Genomic DNA, 24,697 nt, shown 5'->3' with positions numbered 1-24,697 from the left:
AAATCTCAACCCTTCCTTCCTTATCACACACACACACACCCTTTCTCTTCTTCCTTTCTTTCTTCTACCTTCTTCCTTCTTCTTTCTTCCTTTCTCTCTATTTGTATTGGATTACACCCTTCATTTCAAAATCCTCTCTTATTTTCCTTTTCAAATTCTTATATTAACTCTCTCTCTCTCTTCATTATCCATTATATTCTTCCCAAATTTCCCCTCTAAATTTCTCTTCTTCTTTCTCAAGGTCATTGTTTTTCTTCTCATTAATGTCTTCCTTTTTATCCATTTCTTCTTCATTCAATATAATCTTCTTCTTCCTTCCTTTGGGTTTAATTTTGCAGTTAATTTGACCCCAAAAATGGCACCAAGAAACAACCATGGCAAGCCTAAAGGTGATAAGAAGAAGAAGAAAGAAGAGAAGGGTAATTTTGTATTTTCACTAATATACTTTTAATCTATCTCTTCATCTCTCTAGAGAAAAATTATTGGGTTTCTTTTAATAAAAATAAATTTTGATGTTTTCTTTTTTCTTTTTTTCTTTTTTTTGGTTTTTGCAGTTCTTCCAGTTGTTATGGACATCTCTGTCCTTCTTCCTGATGAGACCCATGTTGTCTTAAAGGTCCCAAACCTTTTTCCTCCTTTTTCCTTTAATTTGTTTGAATTTTTGTGCTCTCTCACAAAATTATTCAATTATGTGTACTTTTTTTTTATTCCACTCCGAGTCGAGGAATCAAATTTTTAACCTTGAATTTATTATTACAAACTTTATGTTAATTTGAAGTGATATATTTAATTACATCCTCTATTCTTTAATATTTTGAAAGAAATTTAAATTTTTAATTGTATGTCGTAAATGTTTTATTTTATTCTTAATGATTATGATTATGTATACATCGTATTAAAATTTAGTATAATAAATATTATTATTATCATATGGAATTCAAGGTTTGAGATAACATGTAAACTATCTATATATATATAATTTTATGTTTCATACAATACAAATATGTATTGAATAACATTTTGTTTTTTATTTTTAGAAATTAAGTTTATAGCCCCAACTTTTCTTTTTTGTTTTATTACCTAATTTTACAAAACATTTTAAAAAACCAACGTAATTTATTAAAATTGGAAAAAGAAAAAATAAAAACTTTATTTTGTTTTTAAATGTTGGCTTGGAATTTTTTAAAAAATGAGTAAGCATGATTTTAAAAAATAAAAATAGTTAAAATTCATTCGTTTTATATATTATATTCAAATTTTTGTAACTGAGACGGGATAGATTATAAGAAAAACTACAAAATTTAAATGTATATATTAATTCTTCGTGAACTTATTGTAAATAAAAATTCTAGATTCGCTATAAAATATTAATAATTATGGGATGAGGGATTGAATTTTTAATCTTTATGAAGAGAAGTTGCGTCGATTATTGTTGAATTTACGTCCACTTTGATATAACAACATTAGTTTTAAATGACTATGTCGATATTTTTTTAAAAAATAAAGTTTATAACAACAAAAAGGCATTTCACTTTCTTTTTTTTTTTTTTACAGCATAAAAGGTATTTCACTTGTTTCAAATTCTAGAGTTGTACTATACCGGAGTATAGGTATTTCAAATATCCATATGAGTACTGTCATTTTGTCAATTGTTCAATAAACTCGAATTTGAACATTTTTTTTATTGAAAAAAAGGTTAAATTATAAAATCGACGTAGGGAAAAAGTTATAATTCATCCCCACATTTTGATACAATCTTCAAATTTAGTTCTTCTTTATGAATGTTTTATCTACTTATATAGATTTTAGTATTTATAATATTTTATCGAACTGAAATATTAATTTTAAAATTATAAATTTCTGCACGATATAGGAATTAAATTTGTTATTTAAAATTAAATAAATGAATGTGAAAAATAGAATGACGGTAGGAGTGTTTTTCAAAGCAGGGAATATCTACGGACAAAATAATAGACGTTCGTCGCCTACTATCTGTCAAGACCGAGACATGCAATATTACAAATTTCTCCCTTGCTCACGAGGTAATTTCCCTTTTTTCTTTTTATTTTCCGCAGATTTTTTTTTCAGGAACATTAAAAAATATTAACTAATAATTACAAAAGAAAAAAAAAACACAGAGGGGGACCACTTATTTGAAAAAAAAAAATAGTGCATTTTAGACCACAATTATCCTTGTCTCGCTCAGTTGTCTTAACATGATAGCTTTTAGGCAAGTTATATGTATTTTAAAAAAAACAATAATTTTGAACTTTTGAGATGAAAATGGCTTCTTAATTCATATTTTATTGAAATTTAAAAAGATGAATAATTTAAATTACATCTCAAAATCAATCAATAATAATAACAACGGGAGAGTAACTAATGTTTCTTTTATATATCCTTCTAGTGTGAATCTTTATAATTAATTAGTTATTAGACGAGTAATTCATGTATTTTATAGGATTTGTGAGGTTTCTCCATCGTTGCAATATTGAATTCTTAAAATGGCCATTCGATATTATACGTATTTAGATTTACCGACTTTTTCTAATTAAATATATATATTTTTTAATTTATAAGTTCTGATACTATATTAGATAAACATGCACTTCCATCCTATGTTTATCTAATATTAACAATTATTAGTTTTGAAATAGAACCTTATATTTATTTAATAATATCAATTTGATTGAGGCTATGTTTGGGAGCTTTTAAGTGCGGTGAAAGTGATTAGGTAAAAATCTTAATAGATTTAGGTGTTCGGTAAGATTGATTATTAATATACTTTTTATAATATTTTTTAGGATGTGCTTGGTTTGATTTTGACAATAAATCATTTTAGAAAAATCGAAGTGTTTGATAACTACTCAAAGTATTTTTTTAAAATACTTTTAAAGTGAATTTTAAACCCTTTTTATCAAAATAATTTAAATAAAAATGAATTTTTAGGAAAATATTTTTTTTCTAGTCAATTTACGTTGTTTTTAAATTTATTCCTTACTATATTTCTGAAATAAATTATTTTCAGCAATTACTCTATAACAAATCTCCATTTCAATTTTATTTTTAAAATCAAAGTTAATTTTACATATTTACTAGCTTTCTCACACCTGATTTCTCTATATCTTAAATTTTCAAATCAATTAGTTCAATATCACCAATAATATCATACTTTTTTCTACTAAAAAAAAGCACCTATTTCTCGTCTATTTAACAAATACTAAGAAATAAAATAAATGCAAAGAAAATAAAGTTTATAGCATATATATATAAATATGACATTTTAACAAATATTTAGAATATCAATTATAAAAAAAAAATACAAATTTTGATAGTGGGGTTATTTTGTTATAATTGTTAACCACGACAATTTAATATTTACAAAACACTATAATTTACCTTTTCAGGTTAAAAACTGAAATTTACCAATAATATTTTTTAAAAATACGATTGTCATGGATTATTTTGAAAGCTACCACAACACTAACTAAATCTAAGTTTTAATTATTATTCTAATTATTTCATAATCTTTTATTGAGTTAATCAGTATTTTAATTTGATAACTTTTGAATTTTTTTTAGAAGGTTTTCCTTTTCCTTTTTGAAGTTCTTGACACTATTCCTATCAAATATGATATCGAGGAATAATTGGTTATATTTTAGTGATTTTTTTTTTTTTTTTTTTTTTTAGTTTCGGTCTATTTAAAAATAAAATATCATGGCATATGATTGTTCTAAAATGCAAATAAACATTCGTTTTAAAATTATATTAATGATAATATCGAATAGACTAAATTTATATTTGAATAGTTATTATCATTTTTTTAATATTTGCTTTATCGTTTTAAAAATATCAATTTCAACATCATAACATTCTTTAATTGTACATTCGTTTGTGAATGGACATTGAAATAAATTTATATATCATTGTTATATATATAAAAATAAAATATATGTCATTATAGTTGTCATTTTACAAGAGATTATTTTGAGGTCTCGTATGGTAATTTTATAATTTATTTCTTTAAAAATTAATATTATTTTTTCTCAATTGCTTACCTTGATTTTCATATTTCTCAAGTAAAAAAAGTCAAATTATCAGCTAAATTTCATAAACAAAGCAAAAAATTTTAAAAAGTTAGCTTCGCATTTTTTTTTTAAATATATAGAAAGTAGATACCAAAACAATAAATTTCGGGTCGAAAAAAATATGTTTATATATTTAATCTTCAAAGGTAAAAGCCAAATGGTTGTCAACAATCCCATAAGATATTTATATTAGGTAAGGGCGTTCATAGGTTGGGTTGAGTTGTGTTAAAAGACTTTTTAGACCCAAACCAATTGTTCGAGTGATAAATTTATTTAACTTAAATAACCCTTTAAAAAATGAACCCAACCCAACATGGGTTGATTCGGGTTAACAGGTTATTTGTTTAAAATTTTGTTATAAAAAAAGAAAAACATAAATATGTAAAAATATAATTTAATTATTTTCATATATTAAATCAAGATTAACGACTCAATTTCAATTTATATAGTAAACTTTTCTTTATAAAGTGTAAATAAATTACTTTTAAGAGTTGTTAAATAATAAATTATTAAAAAAACATTGGAATTAAATAAAGTTAAAATTAAAATCTATATATGTATAACTAAATGTGTTATAAGTAATAAAAAAATATATTTTAAAGTTAATAATAAATTCAGATTAGTTTGGGTTATATTAGGTAAATCCATGAACCAACCAAATCCATAAAATTTTCATTTATTTGAACCCAACCCAACCCAACCCAACCCAAATGAGTTGATATCCAACCCAAATCGCACGAGTTGGGTTGGGTTGATCGATTTTTTCGGGTCATTGGGTTTTTTGAACACCCCCAATATCCGGTGACCTAATTTTTCTCTCATCTCTCTCTTTTTACAACATTGGAATGAAGAATCAAACCTCTAACTTCAATACCAATCATATAAACTTCATGTTGGCCGTTGACCTATGCTCATTTTAGTTTCCCTTCTAAATTTCTACTTGCTCAAAAAAAAAAAAATCTAAATTTCTATTTAAAAAGACATGACACAAAAGCTTAGTCTTATCCATTTTTGGTATGGTTGGAGAATGCAAAAACATAAGTGACTAAATTAAAATTAAATATAAGTGAGTGAGTCAATTCTAGTCGTAATAGTCTATGTCTGGAATACAAATTAAAATAATATGAGTTATAATAGTTTGTGTCTTAGACATGACTATTTTATTATGGATTATAAATAATCTATATTTGAGGTGCATATTATTAGTTCATATTTTAAAATTTTCCTACTATTTTCTTTTTTGTAATTATATTTTTATAGAAATAAATTTGATTAGGTATTTTCTTTATGTTTCATTTCCCATAACTAGAAAATTAAAAAAAATGTCAATGTTGATTTTTTTTTCTGTTATTGCATTTTTTATACTTTAAATTAAGAAAAAAGTTGATTACATTTTTTATAACTATACTAAAGCGAAAAGAAAGAAGAGTGAAAGTTGAAACCTTTTCTCTAATTACATTTCTTATGCTTAAATTAATTAATTTGATTACATTTTTTTTATGTTTCATTCTTTTATAACCATACTAAAACTAAAAAGGAAGAAAAAAAAGTCAAATTTTTTAAAAAATTCACCTTTTTAAATTACATTCTTATACTTTAATTTAAGAAATGAATCTGAATAATGAATTTGATTACATTTTTTATGGTTCATTCTTTTACAACTAAAAACTAACAAAAAAAAAAAAAAAAAAATCCAAGTTGAAATCTTAACACATTTTTGGATTACATTTTTTTTTATAGTTTAATTCAATAAATGAAATTTACGACTTTTTTTTTTGTTCCCCATTTTTTATAACTATACTTAAAAAAAAAAGTCAAATAACTTTTTAAATTTCCTCTATAATTATGTTTATTTATACATTGATTTGAAAGAAATTTGAACACATTTTCTCAACTTCATTTTTATAATTATCCTAAAGCTATAAACAATTGTTGAAGTTTAAACTTTTCCAATTTTGTTGTAATTACATTTTTATATTTTAATTTAAGAAAATTTTATTTTTGTATTAAGAGGTTCTATATAATCGTATGCTTAAGTAAAAATAGAAAAACTATTCAGTATTATGTGAACATAATTCCATTTATTCAAACATACAAGACCAAATAAAAAATTACGTGTTCATCATAGCTAAAGAATAAGCTTCATTCTAGCTATATGTGGCTTAAAATATTCAATTACAATAATAGAGAATTCTCCACCAAACTTAATTTGAGCTCTGACACCTTATTAATTTTATTTGATAATTGATAATTTGTAAAGAGAGGATCAAATCTCTATGATTTTGAATAAATTTAAAGACTTCTTGGTCTTTGTATGTTTGAATATTTATTTTACCTGAGCTATGTTCATTTTGATATTTGGATTTTAAATTTAAAGCTAAAACATTAAATTCCTCATAAGTCTCTAAACTAAATAAATTATACTTGAAATTTTGTTTTAATTTTTATAATTTGTTTAAGAATTCAAGTGTTTATTTAAAATATCAAGATTGATAGTTGTAATAAATTGAGAGGAAACAGATATAAATTTTAAAAATATAAAACTAAAATTAAATTGTTATCAAATGAGACATAGGTATAATTTTCAAAATTATTGATAAAATATTGATTTTTACCTATAAATTTATGAAGAAGAATCATTTTTCACCATAAACTTTTTATCTAATCAAAATATATTCTAAACTTAGAAAGTGGTACAATTCTACCAAATGCCCAATTTTCGCCTATCAACTTCATAATTTTAACCCTCCTCCTCCTCCAAAAAAAAAAAAAAAAAAAACTCCAAACAATTTCATAAACTTACAAAATTCAATAATATTTTCAAATTAAACTAGAAAAAGTTATGATAAAAATAAGTTTGATTAATTCACAAGTTGTAACCATTGAATAACATCGTCATAACTCACATTTTTGTCAAAAAAAAAAAAAAGATTCTGTCATTTTTGATTGAAATTCTATTAATTTTGTTTGATTTGCATGTACTCTAATTCATTGAAAGTAAATGAAAATACTTTTTATTTAATGATTTTCGTACGAAAATATGTTTTAGTAAAAATTGTAACGTTTTTCTTTAATTTGAAGTTAAAATTGTGATACTTATCTAAATTTTGGAGTGTAATTTAAGGTTAATGAAATGGAAAGTTTTGGATAAAGATTTATACGTGGGGGTAAATGTTAATTTTTTTTTCCCGAAAAATTAAATAGATAGATCATGGGTATTTCGGACATTTTCTAATTTCATATTTTTTCTGTCTAGGTAAGAGGGCCCCGCTTAAAGGATTCGGTGGACGTGTCCGCACTGAAACCCTGCACCTTAACGTTGGTGGAAGGTACGAAACGTCGCCGTTTGGGAGATATCTACCGCTCTTCTGTACTTCTCACTGTATTATCTTTTATTTCTTTAATTTATTTGATCCTTCATTCTTGTCGTCGCCGGACAGAGGACTACGACGAGGAGCTTGCGGCGGCGCACGTCCGGCGACTCCTTGACGTCGTCGCTTGCACCACGTGTTTTGGAACGTTACAGTCGGGGAAGGATCAGAATGGCGGTAAGTTCGATGGCAATGGCAGGAACTCGTCCGGTTCGCTGGATAAGAACGCCAAAAAGTCTCCGAACTCCGCCGGTTCGGCCGGCTCCGGTAAGTTCGACGGGTCTGCAGCCAAGCAAGATGAGTCGGAGGCGGAGATCAGCCATTCGTGCCCTAAACTTGGAACGTTCTATGATTTTTTCTCTCTCTCCCACCTCACGCCTCCACTCCAATGTAACTCTCTTCTTTGTGGTCTCTCTTTGTGTGCTTGAAGTGTTTCCAGATAAATCAATTTTCTTCTGAGAGAACTTTTGTCTATTCCCTCTTTCTTTTCTGGTAGTGTCATTTTTGGCATTTCGTAATGTTTTATATGCTGATGGTGCTGCAGTTATACGGAGAGTAACTAAGCAGCAGGTCGATGGGATTTTGCCAGATGATCATCTCTTCTCGCTCGAAGTAAGTTGCTATTTTCGTCTAGAGTTCAAGAATAGCGTCAGTCTGTACGCGACTATTTTTTATATTTATACCTTATTGATGAATATGGCTGTTATTTATTTATTTATTTCTTTGAATTTGTAAGGCAAAGCTTTGCAATGGGAAGGTTGTGCGAGTGGAATCTTGCAGGAAGGGGTTCTTTTGTGTTGGAAAACACCGGATTTTGAGTCACAACCTGGTTGATTTGTTACGCCAGCTCAGTAGAGCCTTCGATAACGTTAGCTTCTTTTATTCTCTCTTCCCGATCAATTTTCATTCACCTTTATTATTACAATTATTATTATCATTATTATTTATATAAGGATATTTGGGGCGGAGAAATCAAATCTCTAACCACAAGAACGATTATGCAAGCTTAGCTTTATGCCAGCTGAACTATACTCTATCAGTGCTTGTAGCTTTCTTGGATATATGGTAACAGGATCAGAAATTTTCATATGTAGGGGAAAAAATCCACTTTTTAATATTTTGAATATATGTGTGTGTATATATATAATTTCAATTCCCATTTTTAGGGAGCAAATTAGTGAGAAAATGTGAATAACTTAACATTTTTATATACCTTTTTTAATATAAAACAAATCGAGGAGGAATAAATTATCCAACGATATGCACATTGTGGTTGGTTTTTGATACCTGTTAGGATCTGAATTTAGAAATGTGCATGTTTCTATTATCCACTGCTACTAGATATGATACAAATTCATAGTATTTTGTAGTCTCTCTTCTATATCTAATGATGCAACATTGCCAACCACGATATGATGGCTTTCTTGAATTATTTCTGCACGAATTGTTCATTGTGCTAAGAGCTTAGGAAACTTTGAGTGAGTTGAGTTTAAAAGCTAACCAATGTTTTTATAAAACCATCAAGGGAGGAAACTCGTGTTTACGAGATATGAGTCAGTTGACATTATTTGTTATTATATAAAAGAACATTCTTTTGGAGCTCTTATAATTTTAATTTTTACCAAGCTTTACATGCCTCAATAATCTCAGTACAATAGTCCTGACATCAACCAACTTGACTGACAGTGACAGACAATTCAATTACTTTGGAAGTTGGATCGGGTTTATGTGCTCTTTGTATATTGAAATTTGGACTTCTGCTAAGAAATTTTATCATCTTGCTATACATTTGCTCTAAGGCTATGCCAAAGAGAATGGAAAGCTTTTACTGTGCTGAAGAATATCTATTGCCATGAAGTTTATTAGTCTTTTTTATTTAAAATTTTGAAATATTGATTGAATGCACATTTCAAATTTCTGATGTTTCAGGCATATAGTGATCTCATCAAAGCATTCACAGAACGCAACAAGGTTGACCATGATTTTTTTTGGGTGGTACTATGTACTATTTCTCATTTTTAATTTCTTTCTTATAGCTTTTCTTGAAGTTCCTTGCAGTTTGGAAATCTTCCTTACGGCTTTAGAGCCAACACATGGCTTGTTCCTCCCGTGTCAGCACAATCGCTTTCAGTTTTCCCTCCTCTCCCTGTGGAAGATGAAACTTGGGGAGGAAATGGAGGTGGTTTAGGAAGGGATGGTAAAAGTGACTTGATACCATGGGCCAGTGAGTTTCTATTTCTTGCATCTATGCCTTGCAAGACGGCAGAAGAAAGACAGATTCGGGATAGAAGGGCATTCCTTCTGCACAGCCTTTTTGTTGATGTTGCCATTTTCAGAGCCATTAAAGCAATTAAACTTGTTATAGGAATGTCAAAGGTGGACCATTTAGTTTCAGACGGTGAAGTCCTCTTTACCGAGAGGGTAGGGGATTTAAAAGTTACGGTCACAAAGGATCTTCCTGATGCAAGTTGCAAGGTAGATACCAAAATCGATGGAATACAAGCCATTGGAATGGACCAAAGGAACTTAGTGGAAAAGAATTTATTGAAGGGAATCACTGCTGATGAAAATACTGCTGCCCATGTAAGATGTTTTCCGATTAAAGTTATCATTCAACAATGTCTGTGGTTGGACCAGTGTTATTATTGTTATTTCAACTTTCTAATTGTTTCTGTTTCTATTTTAGTAGTTAATTTTTCTGACTTCCTTTATAGTCATCACTCATTAATTAAGTTTTTTAATGGGTATAGGATACTGCAGCCCTAGGTGTCATAAATGTGAGATATTGTGGTTATATCTCCATAGTGAAAATTGAGGAGAAAGAGAACGAGAAAGTTAGTTCTCAATATCAAAGCATTGAACTTCTTGAGCAGCCTGAAGGTGGTGCCAATGCCCTCAACATTAACAGGTATGAATATATCAATCATATTAAGTGCTGTAGCAATTTTCTCCTAACTTTCTACATGCAGATTATGTATACGTCTTGTCGCTTTTGCAGCACTTGAACATGATCTCTAGCTTTGGTTTTTGGGTTGTAAAATATAGTTCAACCATCTTAATAATAATTTTTTGGCTAGCCCCTGAACTTTTAGCTTTGTGTCTAGTTGGTCCTTGAAATTTAAAAAGTACATTATAGGTCCTTAAACTTTCAATTTTATGTCAAGTCGATTAATTAAATTTTCAACTTTGTGTTTAAGAGGTCTTTGACCTATTCAACATTTTTTAAAATTCACAGACGTACTAGTCACAAAATCGAAAGATTAGGGTCCCATAAGACAAAATTCAATTTTATCTAATTGATCAATTAATTTCTATACATTTTGAATGTGTGTGACCTATTGGATACAAAATTAAAAGTTGAGAGACCTATTAGACCTAAAATTAGAAGTTCATAGACTTATTAGGCACCTTTTAAAGTAGGACTAAATAAGAAAGTTTGGGACTGAACATGTAATCTAACCTAATTTTTTTTGTAGATTCTGCTCATTGCCTTTGGTTAACAAATTTACCACCAAATGTTTGATCGAACCTTTGGAATTTCTAAAAGTATTTTTAATTGGTTGAAACACTTCTATCTTTTGGTAGTATCTGGCCACGTTGAAAAGTATTTTTGAAAGCTTAAAAATAATGTCAATTCTCCTATTGCTTCCGTGAAAGTTGTTGCTTGCTCTTAAAATTCTTGGTGGATAAAATGTGGATAAAATGTTTCGTCTAAAGCAAGTTTGAGAAGTATCGACAGCTTACCTTAAACTTTATATTCCTTCTGTTGACACTCACTTTCACGGAAGCCATGGGAGTCTTAATATAATTTTTAAGCTTTCAAAAATACTTTTCAACCGGCCAAATACTTGGTGGATAAAATGTTCGTTTAAAGCAATTTTGAGAAGCATCTAAACCTCACCTTAAACTACGTATTCCTTCTGTTGATGCTTAAACTAACATTTTGTGGTTTTATTCATACACAATCAAACATTTCAGCTCTAGGCTTTGAAGACAGGAGATTACGTCATGTTGTTAAGTGATCAGTGTTAACTATCGACAAGGAAGATGTCAAAGCTTTGCTTGTTCCTAGTTAAGCCATTTTTCATATCACTGAGTCTGACATCTGTATTTTTTCTTACAGTTTGAGGTTATTACTTCACCAAACTACACCTTCAGAGCATAACAAATCTCTCACTCATTTGCAAAGTATGGATCAAGAAGAGCTTGGTGCTGCCCAAGCTTTTATAGAGAAACTATTAAAAGAAAGCCTTGCCAAGCTCGAAAAAGAGGAGATACGGTCTAATCATTTTGTTAGATGGGAACTTGGAGCCTGCTGGATTCAACATTTGCAAGATCAAAAGACCACAGAAAAAGATAAGAAACCATCCAGTGAAAAGGCCAAGAATGAAATGAAGGTGGAGGGACTTGGGACACCTCTCAAATCTCTTAAGAATAAGAAAAAGCAAGATATGAAAACATTAAAGATGCAGTCTGGAAATGATTCCAGTTCAGATGGCATGACTGGTGAAGTCAACGATGCTACCTCGTGTGAAGCTGAAAACGAAAAAAAATCAAAAGAAAATGAAATAGCATTGAGGAGGAAGTTGTCCGAAGAGGCCTTTGATCGGCTGAAAAATTTAGACACTGGTTTGCATTGCAAGGTAATACTTCTTTGAACGCTGTTGCATCTCTCACCATCAACCATACCTCAACTAACTTACCATTTTTTATTTCAGTCCATGCAAGAATTAGTTGACTTGTCCCAGAATTATTACGTGGAAGTGGCTCTTCCAAAACTGGTAATTTTACATTTAATAGTCATATACTTGTTTATTTTTCTTGCATGTTAATCTTGTCATGGTGATTCCCTTTTCTAGCATTCATCATGTTTTACAGGTATCGGATTTTGGTTCTTTAGAGCTTTCACCAGTTGATGGCCGTACTCTAACAGATTTCATGCACACAAGAGGTCTTCAGATGCGTTCACTTGGTCAAATTGTAAGTTCATTGATATGTCTGTGCCATGCCTTCGTAATTTCTTGTTGCTTGTTTTGTTGTATTTATATCAACGAGCTGAAAGGTACAAATTGAACATGCTGTGGGTTGTTTTGCTCTTACATCTTGTCTTGCCCATCTTCAAACAAGCTCCCCCTTTCAGAATCTTTCTTTCATGATTTAGAGCAATTTATTATGGTCCCTCCTGTTGAAGCTGGGCATGAATGTATAGGGTTTTAAAAACAACTTTTTCTAGCTGCAAAGTAATGGTGCAGCATCTCCATTATTATTCTTTCTATTTGCATCGGTTGCCAGACTCTTATGTCATTCTTTCAACTTGTTTTTTTTCCAATTCAAATAAATATTTAACATTAACATTATTTCACATAACCATGAGTATCTTGACCTCTCTCTTTATTTTCTACAGTTTTGCATAGAATTAGTATATAACTACAACCTAATACATTTTTGAACTAGATAGAAAGACCAAGTCCACATTCCCAATTTGGTCTTAGTTAGGCTCAAGCTCAGTTAATGAGTTTCTAACAAACGAGTTGATGCCAATCAACAACGGGCCAATTTTAGTTCACCAGCTGAATTCAATGTTAAGTTACAGAAAAAGACAAGTCCTTTATAACTCTTCTCCAGTAGCACTTGCACGACCTTGTCCATGAAGCATCTTCTTTGAACTCAAATCTTCAAGATCCTCGAGCTGATAGGAATGTGGAGCAATTTCAACCAACCATTCAGGCTTCAACCCCATTACCTGTCTCATATATTCTTTTGAGGTACATACCAATTCATGGTATACAACCCATCTTGGAAGAACCTGAGCCAACCCTGAGCTTGGGTGAATATGAATCGTCTGTGGATGCTTAATTGTCCGATAAGAGCCATTCTTTTGTAACTTTGCAGAGAGGGAAAAATAGATATTATGGTCTTCTTTATTGCATCCAAGTCATTCAAATTTGAAGTTAATTTGATTTCAACCATTTCTGAAAGCCCTTCAAGTTGATCTCTGATATCTCTAGCACATTTCGTACTTCTAACCTGGATGTAATTCTCATAGCACCAATGCATAGCGTAATTTGTTTCCCTCCAAGAGTTGTAGATCTACAATAGTGCAATGTGACCCCCCACATTCCAAGTGTGAAAATTCATCCAGGCATTATCGGCATGAACTGTTTATCCTTCAGACGATACAAGATCGAATTTTCAATAGAAAGCATAGCTGCAATAGAAATAATTTCATCTGAACACTTGAATTTTTCAGAAGCAACCATCATCTTAGAAAGCATGTGATCAAGAGGAAACTCTGCCATTCACCTGCCCAACTTAGTCAAATCACCAAGTTTATTTAGAGCACCAAGTGCATAAAGCACTTCCAAAGCTTTTAGCAATGCTTTGGATGGAGGTTGGTCCATAAAATCAAAATTTACCAAGTCATGAGAACCAAGACTCTTTAAGTGTAAGCACGACATTAGCAAGGTTTGTTCTTTGTATTTTTGGTACAATATTGTTTTCCATCTCATTATTATAACTATACGCAGTATACAGACGAAAGCACATTCCAGGGCCTGTTCGTCCAAAACTACCTGCTCTCTGATTTGTTGATGCTTTAGAGATGTGACTCACTTGCAACGCCTCCATCCCAGTCCTTGGGTTATAGAATTTTATTTTTGAAAAACCAGGATCAAAGACATATTTTATCCCTTCAATCGTCAAGGATGTCTCTGCTATATTAGTTGCTAGGACAAGTTTCCTTGCTCCTATGGGTGTGGGTTCAAATATCTTACTCTGTAGCTCTGTTGGTAAGTTAGCATATATGGGGCAGATAACGAGTTCTGCAATTTTGGTGCCTAGATCTCGAGTTCTATGATTCATCATTTCTTCAGCTGCTTGAATATCTTCTTGGCCAGTGAGAAACACCAATATATCCCCTGTGGAGGCTTTGTGATCTAAAGTGCAGTCACAATTGATGCATCTAAATAGTCTGCTTCTGGAACTTTTGTGAAGTTAATTTCTACAGGATGACGTCTACTAGGAATTTTAAATATTGGAGCTGAATCAAAATAATCGCTGAACTTCTTGGCATCAAGTGTTGCATTTGAAATTAGCAACTTCAAATCAGGTCAAAACCTAGCAATTTCCTTCACTAACCCAAACAGAACATCAGTTGATAATGTTCTTTCATGAGCCTCATCCACCATTAAGCACTGTAGCTTGCATGGTTAGGTTCACCAAGGAATTCCTGTAACAACATCCCATCCGTCATGTACTTTGAAACAGTCTTATCTGATGTACAATCCTCAAAACGTATTGAATAAACAACCTCGTACCCAAGCTTGACACCCAGTTCTTGAGATACTCGAGCAGCAATGCTCATCGCAGGAACTCGACGTGGTTGTGTGCATCCAACTTTTCCTCTCTTTGTATACCCAGCTTCATGAAGATATTGAGGTTTTTGCATGGTCTTTCCAGAACCAGTTTCACCAAGAATTACAAGAACTGACCTGATAATTGTTGACAGCTTGAAGTAATTGATCACGATATGGATAGATTGGCAATGCTTTTCTCTCCTCGTGCAGCTTGTCCAGAGCTGCTTAGCCTTGGACTTCTCAGGTGATTCAGTCTGACGTTCATCAACAAACTCGTCAGTCATCATCTTCCACAATTGATTCCTCAGTAAACTCAATCTGATCCTCAAATACAAACTGAGAGTCATCTGATGCTTGTTTTTTGTTTTTCGAACCGAATTTCATTGTTGCTTTCCCTATTTGGTGTTCCTCCCATGCCTCTTGTTCTGCAAATAGGTTCATTGTAACGGCAGCACCAGAATCCCTATAACGTTGCAATGACACTGCAAACCTCTTATCCTTATTAAACCCCCTGTCCTGATCATAAGCTTCAGGCATCCTATGCTCATTGATGTCATTAGCCTCATCTATCTGCTTCTTCACAAGCTCATATATTTCCTTCTTATACCTTAGCTCCTGATATTCTGCTTCAGTAAGCTTCACACCTTCAAAAAGATATTGCTCATCTTCTATATCATCTCTGATTTCTTCCAGTTTCTTCTGCTCCCTTTTCTTTATATACTTCTATCTTGAAACTTTCCTCAAAGTATCAATTCCATTATTCTCCAAAGCTTCTGATCTCCGTATTGCTTCTTCTTCCTCCTTCCTGCTCAATTTCTGCTCTGCTCTGCTTCTGCTCTCCTCAACTTGTTCACTACACCAGCTGTTGCCTGTTTGGATAGTCCAGATATATACTGCACAATAAGCCAAGTTTTGAAAAGCCGCGGACTGGAGTGGCGGTGAGAGCTGGCTGGAGATATGACAGCAGCAGACGTGGCTAACGCGTGGACGAGTGTGAGTGAGAAGGACAAGCAGTCGTGGGTTTCTGCAGAATCATCTCACTCTTTCAACTCAAATGTCTCTTTATATTCTGATTTGACCTGACTAATCAGGCAAAAAACACTTGACTTTTTTTTTTCAAGTAAAAAAACCCTTAACTTTATATGTTGGAGTATAGAATATGACCTTTTATATATGGAAAAAATATATATGGAAATAATTAGGTGCTGCCTGGCTGCAGCTAGTGCAGCTCAGGCAGCTGTCAAATAAAAAACTGCCATTTGTCAGCTTTTTATTTTTTAAAAAGTAGATTTTTTTTCTTCCATGTGTAAAGGGAGGGGAGCATGAGTACTGCACCTAATCATTATATATATATATATTAAAGAGAATACTTCTTTTTCATTTTCATTAATTAATTAATTTATTTTTTTGATGGCCAAGAGAATACTTCTGTTTGAAAAAATGTGAATTTCCTTCATTGGTTGATATTATATTTGGGTTTTGTTACCTTATTAGGTCAAGCTTTCAGAGAAGCTCTCGCATGTGCAATCACTTTGCATACATGAGATGATAGTACGGGCTTTTAAGCATATTCTTCGGGCTGTCATTGCTGCTGTTGACATTGATAAAATGGATGTTTCTGTCGCCGCCACATTAAACTTGCTCCTTGGGGTTCCTGAAAGTGGAGAACCACTGAAGCCTTGCAATGTCCACTCCCTTGTCTGGAGATGGCTGGAGCTGTTCTTAATGAAGCGATATGAATGGGACATAAGCAGTTTCAACTACAGAGAATTAAGAAAATTTGCAATTTTGCGTGGCATGTGTCACAAGGTATTAAGGACTGCATTTCAGTTTCAAAATCTTATTCATGGGGATCCATTCTGCAGTCCTAGCTCTCTCATGTATTAAGATCATTTCTGCTAATGAAAGAACATATGCGGGCAGTGCAGAAAAATCAGTCCACATACAAAGGAATCCCAAAAAAAGAAAAAAAAGAAAAAGAAAAATGCAAGAAATACAGAAAGATAAGTTTACAAGAAAGTGTTCCAACTTTTGAGGATAAGAGACCGTGCATAGTTATAGAACTCTTTGTTCACAACACCTGTAGGGTAAGGTGAGGCCTCACCTTCTTATGGAAGGGGAGGCCTTGACTTTGAATGTTCTTGGGGGGCCTGTGAGTTTCAAAAAAGCATGTGCAGGTTATAATATGATAATTTACCTCCATTTTCTGACATTCTTTTTCTAATATAAATTTTAGGTGGGTATTGAGCTGGTTCCACGAGATTTTGATATGGATTCTCCATTTCCGTTCCAAAAATCGGATGTTGTAAGCTTGGTCCCAGTGCATAAGGTGATTGAATGGATACCTAGCTGTAGGATACATTTTTTTAATAGCGTCTTGAAAATAAGAATGATTGAGTTGAATTTGAATTTGAATGCCATGCGAATTTCTTTCAGCAAGCAGCATGTTCATCTGCAGATGGAAGGCAACTTTTAGAGTCTTCAAAAACAGCTTTAGATAAAGGAAAACTTGAGGATGCTGTAACCTACGGTACAAAGGTATGCTATTCTCAATCGTGGCTTTATTTTTCCTTGGTGTTTTTTTGTTTAGGAGGGTTTATAACATGGGCAGTTCTCGAAATCAAGTACTTTCAAGAGGTCTTTACATCATGAGTTGTGAATGTGTTTAAATGCATGAATTAATTGAATTTCTTGCTTGGTTCTTCCTTTCCTTCCTCAGGCTCTCGCAAAACTCGTTGCAGTTTGTGGTCCCTATCATCGCATGACAGCTGGAGCTTACAGCCTCCTTGCTGTAGTTTTATATCACACTGGTGATTTTAATCAGGTAGTCAATTCATTCTGAAGTATTGTTGTGCATTTTATTGGACCATGTACGGCATCTTCTCTTTGTTCTATCTTATTTATCTATTTGTATATATATTTGGGAAGGTATTGAGGTGAAAGCTAATTCTTTGGTTTTTCATTATAGGCTACTATTTACCAGCAAAAAGCCCTGGATATAAATGAGAGAGAATTGGGACTTGATCATCCAGATACAATGAAGAGTTATGGGGATTTAGCTGTTTTTTATTACAGACTTCAGCATACAGAGTTAGCTCTTAAGTATGTTGTCCTCACTGCTATAGAGTCGCTAACTTACACATTGTATAAAATGGGTCTAGGGTAATAGAAACTGTAAATATGATATTTTTATTTATTTTTTAATTAATTTTTTTTTTTTTTAAAATAATTTTATGATCCAATATATTCATACAACCGCATGCTATAGAGTGACTGACTGAGTTAATAATTTGGAGAACTGTTCTTGATGAATTTCCATATTTGTGATTTACATTATGTATCCAGTCAAATTTCCTACCAAATATTAAATATATTAATTTGGTAGTCACCATTGAATTTTATTTATTTTGCTTTACCTCATTGATTGTCCTATAGGTTTTTGACGTATCAATAAAAATGTGTTTGTTGTTTAAAAAATTTAGGTATGTAAAACGTGCTCTCTATCTTTTACATCTCACTTGTGGCCCCTCTCATCCAAACACTGCTGCAACATACATCAATGTGGCTATGATGGAGGAAGGGCTTGGAAATGTGCATGTTGCCCTCAGATATCTCCACAAAGCTCTCAAGTGTAACCAAAGATTACTTGGTCCGGATCATATTCAGGTTTTGCTTTGACCTTACTTATCTTAATTTTCCCTCTTTTATAGAAAGAAATAAATTTCTTTAATATCTGAACAATAATTTAGTAGGATTTTCTGCCCTAACTGTAATGGGCCATGACTAAAGGACATAACTCAAGTCCGTGGGAATTTTTTGGCACAGTGGTATGAGCTTTAATGTTGTGGCTCCGTAGCTCTATTCTTTGATCATCATTTCCCATTCTTTTTCCCCTAACCCATACTTGTACATTTCTTAAATTTTCAAACCTCTATCATTTCATTCTACAATAAATCAGTTCAACTACCATAGATTGACCTATAGTGGTAGGCAGGTTGACAACCACATACAAGGATATTCAAATCCTGCATGACAACTAAATGGTGTACAGTCAGTTTTTCTATAATATTAATCAAGATATGTGTAATGATCTGATTTTCATGGATGTCCAAAAGAAAAAGAAGAAAAGAGGGGGAAAAAAAAGAAAAAAGAAAAATTGCAATGTGCTAGTTTAGACTTTATTGAATTCAGCAGAATGAACTTATGCATTTTTATTCTAGAGTTTCACTTTCTTTTCACTTTGCTGTCTGATTTTAGACTTAGTTGTTACCTTGAAATATTTGCATGAACAATAAAAAAAATTTGGGAGATGAATTATTGGCTTGTTAAAGAAAGTAAATTTCGAAATCTTTTTGTTATAATCTTGTTCCATTATTTACTACTTCCATTTATCCCTTTCTTGTTCATTCCTAGAATTTTGTATTCTTTGAGCATTAGTCTCTTTTCATTTTATTAATAATAGGTCTTGTCTCTTGTTAACAAAAATAATGATAAACAATAATAAATAAAAAAATATTACATGAGGTATATCGAGATCTGATTTAGTTTTCCTAATTTCTTCAGACAGCAGCAAGCTACCATGCTATAGCCATTGCACTCTCACTAATGGAAGCATACCCTTTAAGTGTTCAACATGAGCAGACAACCTTGCAAATTCTGCGAGCAAAGCTGGGCCCGGACGATCTACGCACTCAAGTAATTCAAGACATCTAGACTCATCTAGAAGACTTTAACCTCGTTGCTTTCTTTTTATTGATAACAGTTTGTATTCATAATCGTGTAAAATTATCCCAATTCGAAGTTTTTTCCTGGAAGTTTCAACCTTGTTAACTATGACAAAGAAGGAAGCTGGCCCCTATTGGGTGTCAAATAATTCCTTTTCGCTCTCTTAAAAAATTTTATTCTTCAACAATTTCCTACCAGCTCATGTCAGATTTAATCCTGCAGGATGCTGCTGCTTGGCTAGAATACTTTGAGTCCAAAGCTTTTGAACAACAGGAAGCTGCAAGGAATGGTACTCGGAAGCCTGATGCATCAATAGCTAGTAAAGGCCACTTAAGGTAAACGCCATTTTCTGATTTTTGACCTGCAGGTTATTTTGACAAATAGTGAATGTAATGCAACTCTGCTCAATATTGGTTTATTTTACAGGTTTACTACTATGCTTTTTTTCTTTCTTTTTTTTTCCCTTTCCGCATACCTATGTGGATGATGCATACAGATGTATTTTGGATAACTGAGATTGGAACAAGTTATTTTTTGTGTGCTTGTGCTTGTCAATTATGGGATGTATTTTATTTAAACAGTAATTTTTCTAAGATCTTTTGCCTATTTTATGGCAAGAGTCGCAACACACGTACAAAATAGATGTGGAAAAAGTTAAGTTGTCATATCGTTAACTTATTTAGCAGTGTTTTCAACTTCTTCCTAACCCAAGATGTTGTACTCAAAAGTTATAGTTTCTTCTTTGGAACTTGGCAGTGTATCCGATTTGCTTGACTACATAAATCCCAGTCATGATGCCAAAGGGAGGGATGCAGCAACAAAGAGGAAAAACTATTTTGTGAAGGTAGTTTACTTATGCAATGTTAGTCATAGTTGTTCGATTAGTTAATGGATGATCCTTGGTTAGAAACTTTATTTGCTTAAAATTTTAGTTAGCTTGTCTGCCCCTGGTTTTGTTGGACATGGAATTTTATGATAAGATCAGGGCAATAACAATTTATTGTCTTTGACGATGCTTACCTCAATGCCAAAAGATAAGTAGGATAGCTATTATAAAATGTTTCTTTAGATGAAGCCTGATTTTTTCGTTTTATTTTGAACACCATATTTTTCCTTTGAACAAAAATTAAATAATTGTAATAGTTGTATTTCATGTTATAATTAATACTGAATAGATGCTCCCAAGTTGTGGCCTCGTTGGCTAGGGCGTGAGGTCTCTCGGTCATATCGACTTTGAGGTCTCAAGTTTGAACTTTTGAGTGAACTTAATACTAAAAACCCTTGATGTCTCCTGAGTCCAAGCCTTGGGGCGGGCATGGGCGCCCTTGTGTATAGGGAAGCAAAGCTTTGACCCCAGTTATAAGAAAAGAAAAGAAAATAGTTAATTAATGAACAAAAATAGGTCATTTATTACTTCGACTAAACAGCAAACAAAAACCTTACTGTCAATTTCTTCTATACGTAGTTTGGCTATTCATCTCATTGTTCCTTGCAGTTAAAGGGAAGATCTGACCATAGTGCAAGCTTGGCACATGGTGATGAATCTCCTCAAGAGAACTCAAAAGAGGTTTCTGATGAAGAGACACTTGTACTTGGACCAGGAGATGGTCCGAGTACAGATGAGGAGACTACCACACCAGTCGAAGCCCAACAACCTGTTACTGAGGAAGCTGCTGAGGAAAGGCCAAAAATAGTAGTTGATGTCATATCTGAACTCCACCCTGAAGGAGAAGAGGGATGGCAACCAGTTCAAAGACCAAGATCAGCTGGGTCATATGGGCGGCGGCTGAAGCAACGTCGAGCCACTTTTGGCAAGGTCTTTAGTTATCAGAAGATGAATATAGATGTTGACAGTGAATCTCACAAATTGAAGAATAATAATCCGAACAGTCGATTATATGTGTTAAAGAAAAGAACAATATCCCATGGTAGTTATACAGATCATCATTCTATGAATTCCTATCAAGGTTCCAAATTTGGGAAGAGATTAGTCAAAACTTTGACTTACAGGGTTAAGTCAATTCCCTCATCTACAGAAACTGCTGCAGCAGTGGTGCCTGCCACTGAAACTGCTGACAAGGTCGGTTCTTCAGTAGAACCTGGTAGAACCTCGACTCCAATTGATGCTAGTTCATTGAAGAATACAATAGTCAGCCTTGGAAAATCACCTTCATACAAGGAAGTGGCTGTGGCCCCACCAGGTACTATTGCCATGTTGCAGGTCAAGGTTCCTCAGAGTGATACAACTGGTGCTGAGGAACTTAGAGTTGAGATACATGAAGAAAAATCAAATGAAATTAAGGAAATCTCTGATGGTTCTATTGTGGAATCTTCAGGTTTCTTGAAAGAGGAAGAACAAGTTGAGGAGAAGAATGATGAAACTCAGGCGGGACATACTGTGGAAAATAACCCTTCTCAAATGGTATCTGAGCCCGTGGAAGGACTACAATCTTGTGTTAATGATGTGACTGAAGTTGTGGAGGACAATGTACCTAATGAGAGCATGTCCTATCCTGTTGGCTCTTCTGAAAGTGGACCCGCTGTGGAGGATCTATCACACGGCCCTGAATCCGACAATTTTGACTCCCATGAACAAGTTGAGGATTCAAAGGACAAGTCGTCAGTTCTAAGTTCTGGTGAGACTCGAGGACTCAATAATAAGAAATTATCTGCTTCTGCAGCTCCATTTAACCCATCGCCAGTTATCATACGTGCTGCACCTGTAGCCATGAATATAACAATTCCTGCTGGTCCTCGTGCTATTCCACCTATTGCACCTTGGCCAGTAAACATGAATATTCACCCAGGGCCTGCTTCAGTATTGCCAACAATTAATCCATTATGCTCATCTCCTCACCAACCATACCCATCCCCTCCACCAACCCCTGGTATGATGCAGTCCATGCCCTTCATATACCCTCCTTATTCCCAACCACAGGCAATACCAACTTACACTCAGCCTTTATCTGTACCTGGTTATTCCCAACCAGTACCAACCAGTACATTTCCTGTAACCACCAGTGCTTTTCATCCCAATCCTTTTACTTGGCAGTGCAGTGTGAACACTAACCCATCGGAATGTGTTCCAGGCACAGTTTGGCCTGGTAGCCATCCACCAGAGTTTTCTGTCCCATCACCTGTCGATCCTGTTAATGATTTCATGAAAGATTTGAATGTCAACTGTGATGATTCTTTGAAAGTTCTGCCAGCAGATATTGACAGCCTAGGAGAAGCTAAAACGGAAAATAATTCTCTGGCATCTGAGCGTATGGTTAGTGAAAATGGAGGTGCTGGGATTGGTTTAGAGAACGTGGAACAAAAGTGTCATTCAAATCCATGTATGGTTGAAAGTTCAACCATTGAACGCATACAAAAATCCATTTTAAATGGAAATGTGGAAAGCAGTAGAGAAAATGTTGATGGTGAGAAAACCTTCAGCATTTTGATAAGGGGAAGAAGAAACCGGAAACAGACTCTCAGAGTGCCAATCAGTTTGCTAAATCGACCTTACGGCTCACAGTCATTCAAAGTAAATTATAACAGAGTGGTTAGAGGAAGTGATCTTCCTAAGTATACCAACTATTCAGCAAGCAAAGAATGTACAGCTAGTGCAACATAGCTGTAGGTTGTGTCATTCTTGCAGACAGATCGTTCAAAGATAGACAAGGATATTGCTGATATTATGGTCCTGTAAGCAAATGGAGTAACTGGAACTGGATGTCTTCTGGCTTCATGTTTACGTATCATCCCTGCCTTGTCACTTTCATGATTCAAACGAACTCTGAGAACAATTGAGGTTTGGTTTCTAAAGCAACCTATAAGAGAATTTTATCTTCATCTTTATATGCTAACATCTCTTTTTTTGGAGCATAAACAAAATATTTCATTTGATATATATTTATAGGTAAACATACTAGCATTTAGGTTCTTTTTGCTTGATTTTATAAGTTTCTGAATCATGTCCTCTATATAGGAAGTTGATATCTTAGGGGGGTTGATTCATGTCTCCATTGATGGAAGTAGTTAGCCATTTTCTGTTTCTAATTAAATGCTATCCCCATGTTATAAATCTAATTATTATTGGGGTCAAAGTTTTGGGTTCATAGTTTGCTGTTCAAAAATAAAATAAATAGTTGGTGTTCACAGGCTTTAGTTTTGGTGCTACCATATCTTAGATTTTGAGTTTGTTAGTACTTAGTTGTTAATTGGTTAATAGTTTTTATCCAAAATAAATAAATAAATAAATAAATGAAAATAATAAAATGAAAATAAAACAAAAAGAAAAAATTGGTTAGTAGTTGGGTTTTAGTATTGAGACTTATTAGGTTTGCTGTTTTGTTTTTACTTCCTGGTGTATGTTTTTCTCTGTTATTTTATGTTGTTTTGGCTATGTTTTGGAGCTTTTATGTCTCTAAGGTTTTATCTAACTTTTTGCTTCAAATTTCTTGTATATTATCATTATTCTCTTTTCATTTCCTTAATGAAAAATCTCGGTTTCCATTAGTTGGGTTTAAGTAGTTTGTTGGTAATTGGATTGGCGGGCTTAAATCCTCTATAAGTAGAGGGTTATAATCTTTTATAATGATAATAAATTTTTTTGTTGGGAATCTTAGAGTTTAAAGCTCTTTTAATAGTAGATTGTTCGAACTTTCAGCTGCAGCTGTTTCAATTTTGTGCTTAGTTTGTCTGGTTGCAGCCTTATTATATGGTCTTTCTTGATGTGCAGGCATGATAAACACATCTGGTGAAGAATTAAGCAGATCTTAAAGGTGATTCTTCATTATATAGTTGGAAATTGGATCACATCATTCAAAGATAAGTTGGTTTCTGGCTTTGGGATAATAGTGAAGCATTGATTTTGGTAGGGTAGTTTAAAACTGTATACCACTAATTATTTCATTTATGTTTGACCCATAAACTTTTCATTCCTTTTTTTTTTTCCATGATCAAGTTGATTAGAACCTTTTTTATGTTCTAATGACATAACAATGAGCCAAAAGAATAAGGAATTGCTCCCATTAATATCTTGAGCTTTCTAATGTTGTCTGATTTTGAGTTGTTATTTTTATTTGTGAGGTTTCTTCTGGTATTGTCAAGAGATTTGTGGGCTGGTACTTCTTTCTGGTGATTTAGGATTTGTGATATTTGTGGTCCAAAA

At 32.8% G+C, this 24,697-nt stretch overlaps 1 protein-coding gene and 1 pseudogene across 1 annotated transcript; one reads left to right on the top strand and one right to left on the bottom strand.

The window, feature by feature from the left end:
* The first annotated feature begins 4 nt into the window (after window positions 1-4).
* Window positions 5-24,697, top strand: LOC120093017 (protein TSS). Its single transcript, XM_039051309.1, has 25 exons — window positions 5-241; window positions 339-419; window positions 555-616; window positions 1,950-2,042; window positions 7,345-7,417; window positions 7,529-7,849; window positions 8,004-8,071; window positions 8,196-8,327; window positions 9,389-9,430; window positions 9,518-10,042; window positions 10,210-10,367; window positions 11,583-12,102; window positions 12,178-12,240; window positions 12,338-12,439; window positions 16,309-16,623; window positions 17,051-17,143; window positions 17,251-17,352; window positions 17,534-17,638; window positions 17,783-17,916; window positions 18,297-18,480; window positions 19,378-19,509; window positions 19,762-19,874; window positions 20,296-20,383; window positions 21,035-23,335; window positions 24,266-24,697. The coding sequence occupies exons 2-24, from the start codon at window positions 356-358 to the stop codon at window positions 23,156-23,158; spliced, it is 5,613 nt and encodes a 1,870-aa protein (XP_038907237.1). The 5' UTR covers window positions 5-241; window positions 339-355; the 3' UTR covers window positions 23,159-23,335; window positions 24,266-24,697.
* LOC120068316 lies at window positions 12,450-16,157 on the bottom strand (annotated as a pseudogene).

The sequence above is a fragment of the Benincasa hispida genome, chromosome 12 (assembly GCF_009727055.1).
Source record: "Benincasa hispida cultivar B227 chromosome 12, ASM972705v1, whole genome shotgun sequence".
Lineage (NCBI taxonomy): Eukaryota > Viridiplantae > Streptophyta > Magnoliopsida > Cucurbitales > Cucurbitaceae > Benincasa > Benincasa hispida.
The sequence above is the reverse complement of the archived record's forward strand: the minus strand, read 5'-3'. Positions and strand labels throughout refer to the sequence as shown.

Coding starts and splice junctions, on each gene's coding strand:
- LOC120093017 (XM_039051309.1), top strand. CDS start 356: ATGGCACCAAGAAACAACCATGGCAAGCCTAAAGGTGATAAGAAGAAG. Junction 8,072..8,195: donor ATCATCTCTTCTCGCTCGAA/GTAAGTTGCTAT, acceptor TGAATTTGTAAG/GCAAAGCTTTGCAATGGGAA. Junction 20,384..21,034: donor GGAAAAACTATTTTGTGAAG/GTAGTTTACTTA, acceptor TGTTCCTTGCAG/TTAAAGGGAAGATCTGACCA.